General features: G+C 32.8%; 1 protein-coding gene across 1 annotated transcript in view; it reads right to left on the bottom strand.

The window, feature by feature from the left end:
- Window positions 1–14,495, bottom strand: part of LOC127734238 (solute carrier family 12 member 3-like) — a 31,093-nt gene extending 16,598 nt beyond the window's left edge. Inside the window, exons 1-14 of the mRNA XM_052244013.1 lie at window positions 13,567–14,495; window positions 11,376–11,510; window positions 10,643–10,814; window positions 9,403–9,542; window positions 8,681–8,794; window positions 8,285–8,396; window positions 8,003–8,130; window positions 7,059–7,304; window positions 5,084–5,191; window positions 4,193–4,316; window positions 3,530–3,631; window positions 2,215–2,370; window positions 1,674–1,773; window positions 1,295–1,406 (exon numbers count right to left, since the gene is read on the bottom strand). Coding sequence (XP_052099973.1) covers window positions 1,295–1,406; window positions 1,674–1,773; window positions 2,215–2,370; window positions 3,530–3,631; window positions 4,193–4,316; window positions 5,084–5,191; window positions 7,059–7,304; window positions 8,003–8,130; window positions 8,285–8,396; window positions 8,681–8,794; window positions 9,403–9,542; window positions 10,643–10,814; window positions 11,376–11,510; window positions 13,567–14,250 — 2,433 coding nt within the window. The 5' untranslated portion in view covers window positions 14,251–14,495. The remainder of the gene's footprint in view (window positions 1–1,294; window positions 1,407–1,673; window positions 1,774–2,214; window positions 2,371–3,529; window positions 3,632–4,192; window positions 4,317–5,083; window positions 5,192–7,058; window positions 7,305–8,002; window positions 8,131–8,284; window positions 8,397–8,680; window positions 8,795–9,402; window positions 9,543–10,642; window positions 10,815–11,375; window positions 11,511–13,566) is intronic.
- Between the last annotated feature and the right edge of the window lie 602 nt (window positions 14,496–15,097).

Here is a 15,097-nt window from a genome sequence, read left to right as displayed (position 1 = left end):
TCGGTGATGTCATACACGAGGAGGAAGAGATACGGAAATGTGACCACGACAAGTGGAACATAATAGAGGCAGCAGTAGTTTACCGGTGTTCAGTGCTCTCAAGTCGATTTTACATAATCGTATGAAGAGAGAGAGAGAGAGCAAAGATGAGGGAAATGCATGAACCCAAAGCAGGTCAAGATTGTGTGCTTCGGCAGAGTAAGCGTTTCTTGCTATGCACACTTCACCTGCCAGCAAATGCAGACTCATAAAATATAATGATAGGCCTTAACAAACAATCGGTGATCTCGGATTAGTCGACAGTCTGGTGTCGTAAGATCTAACACTAAGAAAACATGTCTCATGTCTGTTGATACACAGACACATCGCATCGGGCAATCAATTTGCGAAAAATTACAATCCACCTAAGGTCAAAAACAAATGTGAACAACTGCAGGTCACCGTACGACCTTCAAAAATGACCAAAACTCTTAGCGTCTAGTCAGTTTCACAGATGATATCGGATATGTTCCTTATGTCGTAACTCAATACCCTTCCCTTTTCACGAATGTGACCTACCGAATTAGACTATTTACCGGATTTGAAATAACATAAGCAACACGACGGGTGCCACATGTGGAGCAGGATCTGCTTACCCTTCCGGAGCACCTGAGATCACCCCCAGTTTTTGGTGGGATTCGTGTTGCTTAGACTTTAGTTTTCTATGTTGTGTCATCTGTACTATTATTTGTCTGTTTGTCTTTTTATTTTGGCCATGACGTTGTCAGTTTGTTTTCGATCTATGAGTTTGAATGTCCCTCTGGTATCTTTCGTCCCTCTTTTATAAAATGTCCAGGGAAGAAAAATGTAAAACACTTCAAAAGAGAAAACAAACCGCTTGAACTATACTTATACAATAAACTAACAAGAATATGTCCATAGCACACCATGTCTAACACCATGTCTAACACCATGTCTAGCTCGCACTATTACATTTTGCTGTTCAATAAACCTAAAAAATCTGAGTCAAAATCTTAAGTTGGTATATCATATCTTAAATAGCTTTAAAAATCAAAATGAGCATGTGTACTAACGTTTAAGTTGATGTGATCACAACTTTATGATAAACTGCCTTGACCAAAAACTTTAACCTGATATGGAACGGACGGACGGACGGACAGAACGGAAAACTTTGCACCCTACTACTGTAACCGACGCATTGATTCAATTATGAATTACATCAACCAAGGACAACGACTGGATTACAATTTACTAACTTAGGACAGACACATAAAGACCAATTAGGTTGTCTTACCGTAAATATATGTCCACAGACCAATAAGCTTTGCTTCTTAGTTATAGATGAAACAAAATCTGTTAACGCAGGTCTGTTTCTGGGAAACCCAGACATCACTAATATCTGTGGACTAGAAAATGATTTCAAGAAATAGTAAACTAAAATAAAAATGTATTCAAGACTTTTCTGTAGTTTGTGAACAACAAATTACTGACATTTGATATTTATTGTCTATTGTTAATTATTTAATTGAAAGCTAAAAAACATTTTTCAACGCAAACATTTTAATATTTTTTTCAGATAATGCATTAAAATTCTTCTTTTATAGAGAAAAACTGTAAATTTTAAATCATTTTATAAACTTCATATTCTGACAAAAATATTAATAATGACTTACCGGAAGTTTTTCACATGGTCATCAACTTTGATTAAACGTAGAGCAGATGTCAGAGCACTGCTATACGCACGTGCCTGGGTCGATGACCCCCAATTTACAGCTACAAAATGGCATAAATAGACACATAAGTAGAAGAAATTCGATTGCCTTCAGTCATCTATTGACTAGATACTAATCGACATGAAAGAGCATAAGATTTATACACATAAGTGTAATGTCAAACGAAAAATTACTTTTTTATTTTTATTCTATCATCTTATTTATATTATTTATGTTACCAAAACAGCTTGAGTCAGTTTACTAGACCGCCACCACAACCATTCGCACGTTTTTTTCTGGTGATAGGTTATATAGTCTGGTAGATATTAAATAATTGTCTAGTATCAACTATCAAACTCTTCCAACTGAACAAATGCAGAAGTCAAGAATATCCATTATAAACTCTGCAACATGCATTCTTTGAAATAAAACAATATATATTCATAAAACGAGATATGGGGTATTAATCATTTGTACTTTACGTAATATATAGCATAAATACCTGGTTTAGTAGTGTGGACATATGTATATAGACCGCCCACAATCACAAATGTTACCAAAGATGCCCACCAGTTGATCATAAACATAATAGCAAAGCACAATAAACTTCCCAATAAACTTATCCATTTGTTGTAGTACCTGAACCCTGGTCGAAAACCTAAAAAATAAATGACATGATAACAAAGTACATTGATTTCTCGTCCGAGTTGTTATAAATCCAAATGTATCAAATATTGAAGAGTTATACACATAAAAAGAACCAAAAATTAAGTAAAATGTCCCACAGATAGTCTAAAGGATTTTTAACATTCAAATTGTTAATTGCCATGAAAATCTTTCAAAAAGACAGCTACCAGTCAAATTGCAAAGACAAAAATGACAGAAAATATATTACATTTAAATCGTTATAATAAGAAGTAAAATAACAAAAATACCGGACTCCAAGGAAAATTCAAAACGGAAAGTCCTTTATCAAATAGCAAAATCAAAAGCTCAAACACATCAAACGAATGGAAAACAACTGTCATATTCCTGACTTGGTACAGACATTCCCTTACGTAGGTATAGATACGTTTTATAGCTAGCTAAACCTCTCACTTGTATAAAAGATTATACTTGTTTCGTGAGATTGGCCATTAGTATCTTAAAATCATACATGCAAAATATAATCGCAGTTTACCGATGTTCAGTTAGTAGTATATGTAATATTCAAAATTTCAAGTGCGTCAAAAACTAGGAAGGAAAACAATGGAAATCACATGAAATTCAGATGGAATAAACATAAGTGAGTCGACAAGACAGACATCTCCTGTTGTGCATACAACAACTCACACGAATTCAAAGTCATGTTTACATATTGCATAGAAACAGTAAGACATATCAAGCTACAATAAAGAAAGTCGTCGTGCATCCAAATGCGCTGTACCTGTTTCAACGCGATGGTTTTTATGCATATGTCAGCATGTATTACAGTGTCGTTACATGTAATTTCATTTACATAATATTAAGATGTCATATGATTGCCGATGATATAAAACCAAATGTTTTGATATTTGGACACGACAATGAAGGTGGCGGTAGCTGTTGATGTTGTCGTCTAAATAAACAGATAAACAGGTGAAATTGCCCTTTTAGATTCCACTAATTATGCATAAAATTTGATTTAAATATTTGTGAGAGATCACCAAGTATTGTCACACCAGTAAACACTAACAGTATTTCATAAAAAAATATTTTTTTTAATATTTCACATAAAAAACATTCTCAATATGTCTAGCTTAATTCCAGATAAAACCTTGTACATTAATAACACTTACCTGGAGTATTCGCAATTGATGCATTAAAACAGGAGTAGTTTATCAGGGTATATGACATCAGAAAGAAGTTGGAAATAATTGGCGCTATTACGTCAAGGTCACCTAGAATATATGGCAAATTTTTTTTTAAATAAAGAAAGAAATTAAACTCAAAACAATTACTAGAATATTCAAAAATAAGCAAGAAAAGTTTCATTTTTATTAATATACCCACTATCAAATATTTTCATTCTACAAAAAAAGATCAAGCTTAAAATCAAGAAACACCAATTCGAAGGTAAACTAAAAAAATACCCTTTGTTTCACGAAAAAATCTTACGACGAAAATTACTTTTGAACAGTCCAATATGCTTAAAATCATTTTAGTCATATGATTTTTGTGAATCACAGGCCTGGTATTTCAAATTTCTGTTGTAACATTGAGCATATATTTTTTCCGTTCAAATTTATACCACAGAGGTCAACTTTGAAACAATTGAGACATACACAAATGAGCAGCAACTAAGAATTTTCTTAAGATTAAAATACATACAAGAATTATTGTATTTATATTCTTATTTATATTCAGCTTGCCAAAATTGTATGCAAATTTGCAAACCAAATATATAATATCGGCAGATAGCTCATTACTGTCTTAAATTTTAAATAAATTTAAAACAATACCTATACATGTAACAGCTACACAAATGATGAATGTTAATATGTATCCTCTAACTGGTTCATTACTTCTTCCTTTCCCTTCAGCAAAAATGTGAATATATGGAAACAGTTTGTCTTTTGCCAATGCCTGCAAAAATAATATACAACATAAAACCTTTATTACTACAAAACTATCTTTTCCCTGTTAAACTGAATTTTTTTTATCATATTAATACAAAACATAAGGAGATGGGGTATAAATGTTATTACGATCAAGCAAAGACCAACGGACGAGAATGTGAACAACTGTACTTCACAGAACGACCATCAACAAGGAGCAAAAGCCATGCAATGTAGTACATTTTATAATATTCTTAGATGACAAAATGTGAAACAATTCAAAAGAGCCTGACTTATACTAAAACTATAAACGAAAAAGAAAAAAATGGCAGACAGCAGCAAACGACAAACACTGGATTATAATATATTTTCTTGAGAAAAGCACTTACAAATGAATCGGGGATAAATATGTGTGGACTCTCAGCCCTCCCTCCACTATCGTGGAAGATTGGTGTAATATCACAAGATAATAACAAATGGTAAAAATCAGTTTGAGATGGGTTGACTCATCAGATAAGTACTAAGCAAAAGGTTAAAGACACAAAGTACCGATATAAAAGTACTCGCAATTATAGACAGCTAGCTCAAACCCAAATTTCAACTAATAAATAGATCACGTTTTCCAAGACTAAAAGCATGTTTCAATTATAAAAAGGACATTCAGATTTAGAATTTCAATACTTCTTCCTTCTCAGGAAACAACATGACATACTTTTATTGGCTCACAATTTTTAATATGCTTTTTAAAGTATGTGCCGTTAAAGTAAAAATAAGTTTTATTGAGTATACACTCACCTGAAATACTTTCGGTGCCCCTATCATACTGGCTAAAGCTGACGAAAGCGTAGCTGAGAATATACCAGCAAGAATAATAGGCCGAAAGGCAGACGCAACTCCAACTGCCTGAAATATGAAACTATAAAAATTATTTGAAAATATGGTGTTTTTTCCTACCTGTAAACATGAGCCTTCTCCTTTTTCAAGTATGATATTGTTTTTGTAAGCTTGATAGTCATTTCTAATATTAATGAGAAGATACCTTAATGAGACAATTTTGGCTGTGTCTGTTCATTTAAATGTAAACACTTTGGATATCTAAAACAAATATGGTCTCCAAAACATTCCACTGTATGTATCTGACATACTAATGTATTTGTGAACATCTGAAGGAACAAACAGTACCATCACCAAAAATAAAACGACAAAAAGATTAACAACAGTATACAAAACACTGCACAGATAACTAAAGATAAAGCACACGTTCCCCAACGTGAACCGTGGTTGAACTCAAGTTCTCCTAAAGGTTGAATTGATACTGCATCACAAGTTGCATCCGTCGTGTTGCTAATGTCTTGTAAAATAGAAATCCGGGTAAAGAAGTCGCCGTCGGAAATGTCACAATCGACAAAAGAGAACGGGAGAGTGACTATTAGTTGAACATATCCATGGTCATCTATGACTTACATATTTCTTAACGGTCAACCATATTGATAGAATGATGTTGTGTTTAGAATTAACTATAAAAAATCATAGCCAAGGTTGAAGACATAGTCCCGGTTATATATTTGGCATAGTCAATACTAAACACAAAATTATTCTTATCATTATATTGCCAGTCAATGTTAAGACAAGTATATAAAATAATCTGAAAATACCCATTATTTGTACTATAGTATAACCCGTAGAAAAAGTCTTCAATTCTTAAATTATTGTCGTTCTATGCTGTATATCATATTTATTTATCTTTCATTGTTTTGTACATAAATCAGGCCGTACTTATCTAGCTTGAATTGTATCAAATTGTCATTTCTATCTTATTATTTTTCTATTCATACGATATTTTTATATTTATACGACATTTGTATTACATGAAAAAGACGTGGTTAAATATGTACTTCCGATTGTCCTTCAAGTGGTGTTTTGAGGATCGGACAACTATTGCGCTAGCCTCGCCATCACACTTTAACATATTATTGATTGGCGTGTCGAAAGTGAACTATGTATTATAGATACAATGAATAAGTGTTGATTCTGTAATAGTTGAGGACGCGGTCACACCAACACCGCACTCGAGGCGAACACGCTACCACGAGACCTCAGAGGTGGTTAACGTGTACTTTAAATAACAACTGTACTGACTATCACACATAGGATCTTTTTTCCCGAAATGATATGTCATCACTTTATACCGAAATATAAAAATTGAATCATCAAAGAACATTCGTACTTTCAGATTATCGAGTAATCTATTTTCTAAAACAATAGTTCGTATAATTTCTTTACTATCTGGATTAAATGATGTAATTTACGTTTCATCTCATTTTACCTGAGAAGAATGGTTATGTGAGAAACGTTGGCTGTTGAATCAACTTGGGAAGAAAGGTTATGTCAATGAAACGTGCATGGATGTCAACTCGAGAATGGAATCAAGCTTGAGTTGATGAACCATCCTGAGTAGAATTGTTTTGTTAAACAAACGCGGGTTGGTGAATCAAACTGAGTACAAATGTTTTTTTGGTAATTTCAGTACGATACATATTGATGATTTTCAAAGTAATCAATTTATAAATGTAAAGTCATTGAATTTACTACACTTATTGAATTTCAAGAATATAAAAAAACAACCTCTTTTTCTCTTTTCTATTATATTTTTTTGGGGAAGACAAGTAACATTAAGTGCGTAGGTGAAATCGACAACTCTTATATAAATGTGGTAGAAAAATCTGTTAACATGTTATTAATATAAATATAAAAATATATGTTATCTTACCCCTTTGTCATTCAGAAGACCATACTGACATGTTCCATTAACTACTGAACAATCTGACACGATAGATATATTGGACAATACATGAGCAATACTGTTATTTGACTGATAAGCCATTTTAGCTGCAACTACAGGTCCGATGGCATCACGGAGAATACAACTTCCAGCAGTCCATACAATCAAGATATAAACAATTCCTGTTATAACAATGGCCAACAAGGTTCCTTTTGGTATAGCTTTCTGTGCATCCTACAAATGCAAATGTCAAAAATGTATGTATTAAATAGATATAAGAAGATGTGGTATGAGTGCCAATGAGACAACTCTCCATCCAAGTCACAATTTGTAAAAGTAAACCATTATAGGTCAAAGTACGGCCTTCAACACGGAGCCTTGGTTCACACCGAACAGCAAGCTATAAAGGGCCCCAAAAATGACTAGTGTAAAACCATTCAAACAGGAAAACCAACGGTCTAATCTATATAAAAAACGAGAAACGAGAAACGCTTATGAACCACATCAACAAATGACAACCACTGAACATCAGGTTCCTGACTTAGGATTAAAAGCTATCATATCTTTAAATCAGACTTTAATTTTAGACAAGATTTTCTGCTTTTCTTGAACAAAGCGTCTTTCTGTTATTTTCAACCATATTGTTTTGTTTTATGATTTATATTTTTTTTAATTTTATTTCTTTATTTATTATTTGATTCTAATGTACCAAAAATGTCAAATAGAAAGAGTTCAGTTATGGCTATTTAAAAATTTACTAAAAAAAAATGTCAAGACATTTCTAACCATTTCAGTATGCGTAGTCTGACTGTAAATTGACTAAAATCGAATTTTCTTATACGTACGTTAGAAATTAAAGATAAGTTAGGAGTCTTTTATAGTGCTATGCATAAATAGTTTCAATTAATTCACCAGTGCAGTTCTGTACTTACTTTTAAATCGCCTGAAATGTTAGCTCCTGCCAAAATACCTGTTGCTGCAGGAAAAAATATCGCAAAGACCGAGAAAAAACTCTCGCCCTGTCTAAAGTCAGGACCAAGGTTTTCCATCATGACTGTACCTGAAAATAGAGATTTTATGGTAAAAAAAATTCAAACTTTATTACTCAAACTGAAAAATAATTGACAGTTAAATTAAAATTAGATATATTTTTGTCTAATGCAAGCAAAATGTAACTCCGTTATGACAAACTTGAATAAATGATAATGTCTTACCTTTGTACCCGACAACACCTTTTGATATTTTCTCGTCGCTTGGAGGAATAAAGGTTCCGACGACGAAAGTGATAACAGCGGTCACCAAAATAGCTAAGAGTCCCAGCTGTGCCTGAAAATAACATTGGTCATTTCAATTTTAACGCATTCTGAAAATCAAATATAGTTCTTTTATGAAACATTTTATTTCACAATTTTGAATATTCTGACGATTTTCATCAAGGAAGTTCCAAGTAGGACAAATTGCGATTTAAATATTTTTGGGGAAAAGAAATGTTCGAAATGGTGTATAATTTATATTTGCTAATATATCGATATAAAGATACACATAGCTAGATCATAGTAAGTCGGAATCATAATAACACAATGCTATTGTTATTAAAGCTTAATTCTAACCTTTGCTTCCCACTCCATTCCAACCACAACAATTCCAACCAACAACACAGCTGTAATACCACCAATGATCCGTACTTCATGTAAACTATCTCCAGTAATCACAGCATCATTTTCCTTCAAAATCAAGAGGCAATTATCAAAGAATTTGACGTCATTTCAGTTTGCCTTTTCGACTGACATTGTAGTTTAATTAAATTAGTGTTATCCTTATTTTTATTTCATTTCTATTCTTGTCTTTATATTTATTATTCCTTTTTCTGGTGTTGTTAATACAGCTATCAAATTTGACATTGCTATTTTTAATTTTTGATTAGCCAAATAAGAACATTATGAAAAGTTAAAGAGATATGACATTATTGTTATGAGTTGCCAGAAAAGACCTACGGACGAAACATTTAAGATAAACGTGTCACCATATTGTCGTCAGTTAGCAATGAGTACATCAAGAATTTAGCAGGGTGCATTAACAACCCCCCCCCCCCCTTGCCTTTAACCCAGGAATTTGTTTTAAAAGCAAAACAATGCAACACATTGTGAAAAATAAATTGATAATTTCTTCGAAACTAAGGTCAATGTCTAAAGAAATACCATTAAGGAAGAAGTACTGGTCTGAGAGCACCTACTAGTTCAATACCCAAGTTCAATTAACACTCATATCACGTTTTCCTAAACAAAGATATCAGATAATTATACACCTCCGAATGAATTCTTTTCAAACATACCCACATTATGTCTCGGACTGTTTCAGCAAACCCTACAATATACATTGCCGCTGCAATTGCATTTGCTAATGAAAATACAATTCCTATAGAGCCACCAAACTCTGGTCCAAGACTTCTAGATATCATATAATATGCACCACCTACAATAAATATTTATATATTTCAGACAATAAAGAAATATTATTCAACAGCCTTGTAACGTATCAACTTTTTCTCCAAAAAAATGTCGACGATATCGTTAGATGCTTACAATTATCGTAAAGTGATGAAAGACGACACACAACATAAATGTAAAAAGGAAGTACACCAAAGGATTAACAGCACACTAATTTAAGACTGAATCTACCCAAAACCAGGTTTGAATCGGATGTGTAGACTGTTCCCGCTTCACATAATTAAGAATATACCAAAGGAAATATGAGTAAAGAAACCAATCACATGTAGCCCCGGGACATAATTTGTACACATCGAACTGCCAATTGTTTGTTGAAAAGACGGGTGTCACTAGTAGAGTAGGAAATGCCAACCATCCCGGAGCATTTGGATTCAGCTCCGTTTTTTTGTTCGGGAAATGTTGCTCAATCTTTTTTTTTCTAGGTAGTGTTTTACAATGTTATGGTTTGTGTGTCTTTTTTCTTTTGGAAATGGTTTTGGCTGTTTTTCTTCAACTTATGGTGCTTTATATCTTTGGGCAAGAATTTGAATTGTATTTTAATCTTTGAATAAATAATTCTTTATTCTATGCTATCGTGTGTCCGACATAGTTTATCGTACTGCTATCTTTATTTGGATCAATCTATCTTATTAAGTATCTGAATGCCCCACAAGAGCTCCACATTAGAAATAAGATATGTTTAATGGATAATATCATATGATAAAACCTTAGTAAATCTCCCATATTTTAGTTAATCTTTAGGGAGATTGCAAGTTTACACGGTTTATGCTTTTATTGATATGATGGACATGTTCAAGAAAAGGGTACTGATCTTCCAGTACAGCACGTTTAAGCGAAAATGTCAACAATATCTTTTTTTTTGTTCGGAGGTGTAATTAGCTGAAAATAACATTAAAATGGCTGTATGCACACTCTAAAAAGTCCAATAAAAAACGAAAAAACATGAGTAAATATCGATTGGTACATAAGCATCTTGCAGGAGACAGTTTTGTTATTATGGTAATATTTAAGTTCATTTCTTGTTGGTTTTTTTTTACCCTATACCCACAAAGGTAACATATCTACCTCCTTTGACTTCTCCATTTGTACATATAGCCGACATTGAGGTTGAGGTGATGATTGTTACGACCATAGAGAGAAGTATGATAACCGATGACAATATTGTCCCTGCTTGTCCTGTTATCCATGTCAGACGCAGGAATAACATAACACCAAATATATTTAGCAGACATCGCACCTGCAAAACAAAAATTAATTAATCACTCCCAGATTTTGGTTGGGTTCGTGTTGCTCAGTCTTTAGTTTTCTATGTTGTGCTTTGTGTACTGTTGTTTGTCTGTTGGTCTTTTTCATTTTTAGCCATGGCGTTGTCAGTTGGTTTTTTTTCGACTTATGAGTTTTAATGTCCCTTTGGTATCTTTCGCCTCTCTTTTAAGACTGTTCTATAATGATAACTGTTTTCTTTTTAAATTCTAGTAAACAGGGTAAGGCATGCATTGATTTTCTTATATTTACTTTTTTATAGTTACAGCAAAAAGGTTGTTATGAAAATTACTCCTTCAAAATTCACTATCAGAAAATTGCATTGAGATATTTCATTATTCTCTTAGTGACGTCATTTTGTGGTTTCGTAGTTATGTTGTCATATCTGTTTTCTGGGAAATGACTACAATTCATAATTAGAAATCTATACAAAAGGAATCAATAGGTCGGATTATTTTTTTCAAGTATATTTTAAAATATATTCGTTATCAAAGTATTCATTTATCTGATGATTTTTTTCTCTGAATTTATGTACCAAAACGCCTTGTATCCAACCAAACTTTACAGCAGTAGTTTCCTTCACTGGATTAATATCTTCTTCTTCAATATCTTTCAATTCTTCGTCAAATAATCCTTCCACTACTGTACATGGGGTTCTTGGTTGTGAAACCTAAAACGAATTCATGACTATTTTCATGTAGATATGGTGATCAATTTTCGATTAGATAATAGTTAGTTCTCTTACTCCTATTGCAGTTAATTCAAAATTCTGACCAAATTGCAATTTGTTTTATCAAACCAAACTGTCCAACTGACCAGAAACTGCTGTAGAAACCCACAGTCCTGCATATCGTGAAATTGCAAGGTGGTAAAATAAAGCATACTTACAACCCTAATAGATTTTAATTCCACTTCATTGGTATAAAGAAAAAGTTTATAAGAATTTCTATACATGCCTTTCTTATAATTGTCATTCGAAAGGTGATATGGACTTTCACGACTTGACTGTGGTTTTCTACAGCGGTTTGTTAGAATTTCTGACCAGTTGAACAATTTGGCTTGATAAAACAAATTGCAGTTTGGTCAGAATTTTGAATAAACTGCAATAGGTGGAGAGCACACTTACAGTCGACTCACAGTAATGTATTCAAACCTAAATTGTAAATATACAAGAGTAACGTGACTACTTGTATAATCAAAAAAATCAGACACTTCACTTTGTTTGTCTCACGATCACAATTAAGAAAAACGCGAAAGGTTGGGGTTATCATGTATTTCTCATTCTTTATATTTTTACTATGTATTGTATAATATATATTGTTTTTAAAATTATGTGAATACAATCTTTGTTCCTAATATTACTAATATATATGATCTGATTCATTGTTATTGCTCGGATTTCTTTCGTGTTTTCTGTTCTTTCTGCTATACATTATAATGTTCATTAATAATATAAAATCCGTGTTAAACTTAATTCCGTTTAACTTGCACCACCACACTCAGGCGGATATCTTGTTGAAATTAAATAAAAGAAATGGAGATCACTATTATGGAGGTTTAAACATTACCAAACTTTGCATATTCTAATTGTTCACATTTGTATGGTCATTAAACGCTTATTGCATTTTATAACCTCAAGATTTTTTTCTATTTTCTAAACTTATATAGTATGGCGATAATAGATATAATGCATGTTTATGAGAGAAAAAATAGATATGCTTGCTATAAAGATCGATCTGATAAAAGCAGTAAAGTTTGCATCATTACTCCATGGCAATATTATTTTGAGAAGAAAAAAAATCCTGCAAATGAAAAAACTCGTCACATGGTAAATCTGGTACACCTTTTACATTTGAACAGCGTGTTTTGATCTACAGCTGCTTTGTCCTTAATACCTATTAAAATGGAATTATTTCCTCTCGTGATCATTATATCTAAAGATTAATTAAATAGCTTTCGAAATTCACAGTTATAGAGATTTCAAATATATGGGTGAAGTTAAATATCACAGTAATTAGTCTTTCAGATAACAACGTGCAGCTGCTACTATAAATGAGGTCTACATTGGTCAATCATATTAACTTGACTTGCTTAAACTTGATTCATGTGTTGTTTTTACCTTGTGCAAAGTTGTAATTAATGTACTGTCTAGTTGATGAGTATTGCATAACCTGTCAGGGTTTTCTTATGTAATAAAATTATATGAGATTGTATTATTATTGTTTAAACTGAAGATTACACATCATATTTGTAAATTTCTTTTCTTTTCTACGACACATTATTATTGGCCTCAGTGAATATCATATCCCTGGGCTTGATAAATCATTGCATCAACCTCATCAAAAATCAATAATTGTATAGTAATAATGAAAGCATAAGAATATATTAAATGATGATAATTAGGTAGAACAAACATTTGTCTTTCAAAACAAAACTTTCAATAAGTGATCGTAATGATACAATTGAATAACACTACACATTTTAAGACCTTTTATGACACGCATCTATAGCAAATAAAGGTAACCATACGGCCTTCAACAATAAGCAAAACCAATATCGTTCAGCAAGCTATAAAAGGCCCCTAAATGATCAAATGTAAAACAATTTAAACAAGAAACCAACGGCCTGATTTATGTACAAAACAATAAACGAATAAAAATGACAGACAGTGACCGACGACAAAAGATACATTAGAGGTGTACTACCTGGTGTGTATATTTACTTACATCATCCTCGCGTAGTTCGTCCAAAGTTGCTCGTTGTTTGATATCAGGAATAATTGAGAGAACGTCACTGTAGTGATCGGCGTGGGGCAGTGTTTCACATGTGTCCTCTGTATAGTCTAGATAGCCACTGCTTCCATACAACGAGTTAGAAGTCACTGATATTTTATGGTGTGGATAAGGCGCACTGTAAAAAGGGTCTAAGGACGATTTTCGGCTTTTCGATATACACGGGTACATAGCAAAAGATTCCAAAGAGCTTTTTCTAGATGGTCCTTCCTCATAAAATACCCGTCCAAATCCTCTTCCGTACATCAGTCTTGGGTCTAATGAAATTTTTCTCGGAGCATGTAAAGCTTCCTTAATAGATTTTCCAGGTTTAGCCGATTCTGATACTCTTTGAGGCCTCGGTTTAGATATAAAACTAGATTCGCATATTGGGCTTTCTGTGTGTAATTCTGAATCTCCCCCTGACATTGGTATGGTGTCATGATTTTCATATACACCAGTTGATTGGTCTTTTATATCTTCTGTTTCCTTAGATTGGTATAAGCATTGTTCATTATCGTCTTCACATGATGACAATTTGTTGCTTGAATGTTGTAATGAAAAATCTTCGTTTATATTTTTATCCATTAGATTATCATTTTCCTTGATTTCACCAGACTGTTCACTTTCACTGTCCATGGTAGGCAATAGCAAATTTATCAACCACAATCAAGTTTGCTTTCTTAGAAACACATAAGGTATATATTTTTTTTTCTAACCCAGCTTCGTCATGAAAATTGCAATGCTTTGAAGAATTCGACAAAAACTTAAATTTGACGTCATTTTGGACGAAATATTATTAAATTGACAAATTACTTGACGTACAACTGTCAGCTGACAGTGCGTAATTATTATAGGTCTTTATGTCTCTTTTGACATCCTATTTTAACCAGTTTTATGAACAACATGTACTTTCGGTTTATATGTATATATATATATGTAAGATAATTAATATTACATACAGGTTGCCTTGAAGCAGGTCACAATCTACGTAATGATACGTTTTAAAAATTAATTTCGATGTTACGTAATTTCGACATCAGCGGTTTTAATCTTCTTGTAATCATTAAAATGATTTACGGATAGATGTCTCTCAGAAATATTCATAAAGCAAGAAAAGTGTACTTTGACAGTGTCATTAATTACGAATCATTCCTCTATTGTCATGTTATGTTTGAACTGCTGTAGAGGGGATGACAAACCCACAAAACAAGTATCCGTACTGCAACTACTATTTTGTCATTTCTTCAAGAACAAACCTGTCACAAGTCAGGGGCCTGTAGCTCAGTTGTTGTCGTGGGTTCATGTCTGTCATGTTTGGTGTGTATTTCGTAAATTGTTTTGTTATACATTAGGTCGTTGGTTTTCTCGTACGAATTGTTTCACATTTTTCATGTCGGGACCTTTAATAGTCGACTATACGATATGGGTTTTTCTCATTGTTGACGACCTTACGGTGGCCTATAATTGCTTATATCCACTTCAT

The sequence above is a fragment of the Mytilus californianus genome, unplaced genomic scaffold (assembly GCF_021869535.1).
Source record: "Mytilus californianus isolate M0D057914Y unplaced genomic scaffold, xbMytCali1.0.p SCAF_3, whole genome shotgun sequence".
Taxonomy (NCBI): Eukaryota; Metazoa; Mollusca; class Bivalvia; order Mytilida; family Mytilidae; genus Mytilus; species Mytilus californianus.
Note: the sequence above shows the minus strand (reverse complement) of the source record. Positions and strands in the feature narration are given on the sequence as shown.